The sequence below is a fragment of the Limulus polyphemus genome, unplaced genomic scaffold (assembly GCF_000517525.1).
Source record: "Limulus polyphemus unplaced genomic scaffold, Limulus_polyphemus-2.1.2 Scaffold1911, whole genome shotgun sequence".
NCBI classification, from domain to species: Eukaryota; Metazoa; Arthropoda; class Merostomata; order Xiphosura; family Limulidae; genus Limulus; species Limulus polyphemus.
Window position 1 is genome coordinate 150,801 of NW_013667521.1, and position 5,599 is coordinate 156,399.

At 31.8% G+C, this 5,599-nt stretch overlaps 1 protein-coding gene across 4 annotated transcripts in view; it reads right to left on the reverse strand.

Moving 5' to 3' along the window:
- Positions 1–5,599, reverse strand: part of LOC106465332 (dynactin subunit 1-like) — a 58,017-nt gene that overhangs the window by 36,480 nt on the left and 15,938 nt on the right. For all 4 annotated transcript variants that reach the window (XM_013925547.2, XM_013925548.2, XM_022393196.1 and 1 more), the window contains 4 exons: positions 5,108–5,179; positions 3,933–4,040; positions 2,952–3,048; positions 399–477 (listed from right to left, as the gene is read on the reverse strand). In XM_013925547.2, coding sequence (XP_013781001.1) covers positions 399–477; positions 2,952–3,048; positions 3,933–4,040; positions 5,108–5,179 — 356 coding nt within the window. The remainder of the gene's footprint in view (positions 1–398; positions 478–2,951; positions 3,049–3,932; positions 4,041–5,107; positions 5,180–5,599) is intronic.

A 5,599-nucleotide genomic window follows, 5' to 3' on the forward strand; every position in this document is an offset into this window, starting at 1 on the left:
AGGTACCTCAGCTGGTGCTAATATAATAAGTTGGCAAACAATGATTTCAGGGAACATACTACCCATTTCAACAGAACATTGGGCTGTCAAAATGTATCATATGTTCCCCCCCAAAATAAATCACATACACGCACAAATGACAATGGATGTCATTTTCAAAAACTCTTTTTGCAAACATAAACATAGATGACAGAGAACCCGTGTTCAAAATATCACGAGGAAAAGTGTTTGTTTTGAAAATTGTTTTGGCAAACAAATACGAAAAAAAATAAGAAACTTACACTATTTAATATATCAGGAAGTGTGTTTGATTTTTAAAACTCTTTCAGCAAACTCATACATATAAAAAAAATTAAATTGACAAGTAATAATAAAAAAAAGAAAGAAACTGAACTCACTTCACTAAGGCTTCCTTTAACCTTTCGTTCTGTTGTTCAAGTTGTTTTACTTGGTAGTTTGAGGCTGCACCTTCAGTTCCTACACAAACAAATCAAACCAGCACTTCAAACACTTATACAAGTTATACTAGTTGAAGTAGTCAGTATGGAAGTTCTTACTCTTCTTTTATTTTGGTGGGTGGAATGCAAACATTCATGCAAATTGTGATAAATTTAGAGTATAAACTTTTATCTGGTTTTTGTTTTGTAATACTGTAACACTACAATCTCTCAAAAATACAGAACTATCTAAAGCACTAGATCACACAGTGGTCTTTAAATTTTTTTTCTTTAATGTTGGCAAGCATTTTTTTATATATTTATATCCTCTATGATACGAAACAGTCATGCACTCAAAATAATAGATGGATTATAGATTGAGAATTATAGAGGAGTTTCTACAACCTGACCATTTTTACCATATTTGTGATAATAAATTTGTATGTCATTACCCCATGCGTGTGTCATTACCTCATGTGTCTGTCATTACTTCACGTGTCTGTCATTACTTCACGTGTCTGTCATTACTTCACGTGTCTGTCATTACTTCACGTGTATGTCATTACTTCACGTGTATGTCATTACTTCACGTGTATGTCATTACTTCACGTGTATGTCATTACTTCATGCGTATGTCATTACTTCATGCATCTGTCATTACTTCACGTGTATGTCATTACTTCATGCGTATGTCATTACTTCATGCGTATGTCATTACTTCATGCGTATGTCATTACTTCGTGTGTCTCATTAATTCATGTGTATGTCATTACTTTCTAATAACTTCTCTCAGAAACTCAAACAAAAATATCCTACACATGAAGATACTAAAGCACTCAATGTGTCAAGTACTTTTTGGTGTCTAAACCATATAAATATAGGACTGTTTTCTCGAAAATATAGAGCCAAAACCTGAAAATATAGGATTTACTTACACAAAGAACATAGTATAAGATGTTTTAGGTCTCCTCTATCTTCATAGTCTCTCTTTACCACCTTTTTTTCTAATTAGTTAAAATACAACAACGTACCTTGCTTGCTTTATTAAAATGGACAGAGTTACTACAGCTGTACCAAGTAGTAAAACCTGAATTCTCCCAATACAATATTAAAAAAATTAAATAAACAAAATGAGGAAAATAAAATATACAAAACCAAATCCAGAACTTACATAAACTAATTATCCAAATCAAACAACAAAGCCAATCGGTAAGTACTTAACATCCTAATAAACAGTAATAAAACACTAGAAATCAATTGTATCATATTTAGTGGTATTCCTGTTCACTTTTCCTTGTACGTTTTTGCCTCTCGTTGATATAGTTTTATCTTAGCAGGATTTGATTTTGAATGGTAAAAAAGTATTAGAAGATTCATAATAGAAGTTTCACCACAATCAGTGTATCAGAAAGGTATTCAGAGTAGAAGATCTGAGGTAGGAATCATGTTTTAACCATTGTGACAGAAGTTTATTAGAACAAGTAGAAATTGTGCCCTAATCATTCTGCAGAAGTGAATTAGGGCCAGTAGAAATGTAGAAATCATGCCACAACCATCGTGAGAAAATATTACAACCAGTAGAAGCATTATAGAAATCAAGTTCAGGTTGTTGTATATACCTCATATTGTTATAAGCCACCAAGCCTAATGGCTAGCCTCTAATTTCCAAAATAACTTGAATTTAACCACTGTTTGTGGCATGATTCCAACCACATAATCACTAGTCCTAATACCTTCAGCTACACTGGTTGTGGCATGATTCCAACCACATAATCACTAGTCCTAATACCTTCTGCTACACTGGTTGTGGCATGATTCCAACCACATAATCACTAATCCTAATACCTTCAGCTACACTGGTTGTGGCATGATTCCAACCACGTAATCACTAGTTCTAATACCTTCAGCTACACTGGTTGTGACATGATTCCAACCATGTAATCACTAGTCCTAATACCTTCAGCTACACTGTTTGTGGCATGATTCCAACCAGATAATCACTAGTCCTAATACCTTCTGCTACACTGATTGTGGCATGATTCCAACCACGTAATCACTAGTCCTAATACCCTTCTGCTACACTGGTTGTGACATGATTCCAACCACGTAATCACTAGTCCTAATACCCTTCTGCTACACTGGTTGTGGCATGATTCCAACCACGTAATCACTAGTCCTAATAACTTCTGCTACACTGTTTGTGGCATGATTCCAACCACGTAATCACTAGTCCTAATACCCTTCTGCTACACTGGTTGTGACATGATTCCAACCACGTAATCACTAGTCCTAATACCCTTCTGCTACACTGGTTGTGGTGTAACTTCTATCATGAATTTACTGATTCTAACAATATTTTTCCACATTGGTTGTGACATGATATCTATTCTTATACAAGTTTTAATATTCTTCTGCCACACCCACTGACTGTGTTGAAATGATTTCTATCACATATCTATTGTTTTAATACTTTTCTCAATACTTTAGTTATACAAAAAAATTAAGTTTACACACCTTTCTCAGCAATTTCATTTTGAATTATTTCCAGATCAAGGGTAAGTTCCTCAACTTTTTCTTTTAGCTGCACTATCTCTGCCTGCAGAGTCTCGCACTAGGGGACAGAAACATTGATTCATCCATAAGGGTCGAACATCACGAGATGGCTCAAAACTATTAACTAGAAGACATTAATCTGAACAGTACGGCAATATTACAATATCGTATGAGTTAGGGTGTATACTAGTTGATGTAAAAATGTGATTAGATAGCTTTCAAAATAAATGTAAACTAGTTTAAAATAAATAAGTGACAAACCTGAAAATCTCAGCAATGTTGATAATTTTGAAAAGCTATCCTACAGTATTTGCATGGCTACTTCTTGTATATTCTTTGTAGCTTGTTTTAAAACAATTCTTCTCTGTTTATGTTTTCATATATCGTGTAGAGGAGTGTTTAGCAAAAAAGTTGAAGCTTTTGTTTTTAAATCCTTTCTATTAAGAGTTTAATAATAATAATAAAAAAAAAAATATATATATATATATATATATAAATACATATACAAGAATTCAAATATATTTCATTCAGAGAAGTGATTAATAAAAATAAAACAATATAAAAATAGTTTTAAAACTCTATATTATTGTTAATTTAAAAGAAAGAAATAAAAACACACGTAAAAGCATATCTACTGGTTTCATATCGTGCAGGATATTTTTCACTTTCTAAAATAAGGCTCTCTCTAACAAGACCTTACATTGTTAGGTATGTCTTGTTATAGACAGCCTTATTTTAGACAATTGAAGAGTATCCTGAGAGATATGAAACCAGTAGTTATGCTTTTATGTATGAGTGTTTTTATTTATTTGTCTTAAATTACCAATAATATAGTTTTTAAAATATTTTAAAGATATTTTTATATTGTTTCATTTACATACATATATATATATTTAAAACAGCTTTCTAGAATGTTTTGTATTAATCTAAATAATTCCCTACTTTTTCCTCTGCCATCTCTTTATCCAAGGTAGCCAGTTCCACTGTTTCAGCCAAATCTGACATTTCGTCTTCATGCTGTTGCTTGGCTTCTATTGCCTCTTGAGCATCCTTAAAAAGACAATAAAAAATCAGATTCTTTTAAAATTCTAAAATAACAGATTCATAACATCACAACATTTTTGGTTATGTACAATTTTTTGCAGTCATAATTTTACAAGTAAAAATAACTATTTAAACCTTTTTTAGGTCCTTAAAAGGACAATATTACTAACAAATTGAAATGGACAAATGGGAAAGGATTAACTCTTACGAATTATTACAGTGCATTTAGTTTGTATTGTTTGGGTGAATATTTTACTAAATAATGGAAAGATCACCTGAGAAACTGATAATGTGGAGATGAGTAAGCGTTTCAACTACTGACCACAGCAATAAATTCATCAGGATTTTTTTTTTCCATCTCTAATGTTTCAACACTGCATATACATGGGCAGAAACATAGAAAATATTTCACTAATTACAGCTGGGAGGAAAGAAATAGCTCATTAAAAATACACTAACATCAGCCTAAATCAGCAATGATCAACAAGCCTTCGGATGGTAATCTCAATGGAAAAAAAAAAATCTAACCAGACAATCAATTTTAATTATAAAATTTAGCTAATAAAATTTAGTTTGTTTTTTTAAAGAAAAATTTTGAGAAATTAAGTTTCCAAACTAATTTAATTAACATAAAATGGTAAAACAGTTTTAGTTGGTTAATTATATATGTCGACAATCTGTAATAAAAGTACCAATTTCACCATGATTATATTGAAAAGTTGAAATAGTTTGAGAAACAGCTGCAACACTGACAGTTAAAAGATGCATCAATGAAGAGAACCAAATTGAGGCTTGGCAACCTGCCAAGTAGCAGTGTTAAAATTTAGGATGTTAGATTTGTCATTTTATACCTAAGCCTATCTATCTATCTCACTAAAGTTAAAGCAGTGTTTGTTTATTCTGTGACTGTTAAAATGTTAAGAACACTTGTTAAAATACCCAGGTTATATTTAGCTAGTCACTTTTCATGTGACCAACTAAGGCCAAACGTATCTTCTCACACTCAGCTGAATTTTAAGTGGATTTTGCCTCTACCATCGAATCAGCAGAGAAAAAATAAAACTATAAATTACCTTTTTTGCTTGTGCAAGTTGTTTCTGTAGATCAGCCTGAGATTCTGATATCCTTGTTTTGAATTCTAAAAGCTGTAAAGAAAATTTAAAGTTAACTAACAGCTAGGTAATAGTAGAGAGTTTAAAATGTTTATAAGAGGGACATAAACTTCAAGATTGTTCACGGTCGTTACCAAGAGTACCATGAAAAAATCTATAATGTTTTATAAAATTCTGTTGTTTGTTTTCAGTGACACCTACAGTTTATCTGAGAAAAAATTCATAATTTACAAAACATATGAAAAGTACCAGGTTACTTCAAACATATCAGCTTTCAAGTTCAGGAACTCTTCATCAGCTCAGTTGGTAGTCAACATGACAATATGTTAAAATCATAAATAATATTCAACGTTAAACTGGTACACAGTTAAAAACATTTTATTTAGCCCTCTCTATGGTCTTCAAAAAGTTGATGACTCTACATGTTTCGACGTTCCAACTCCTGAGGATGAT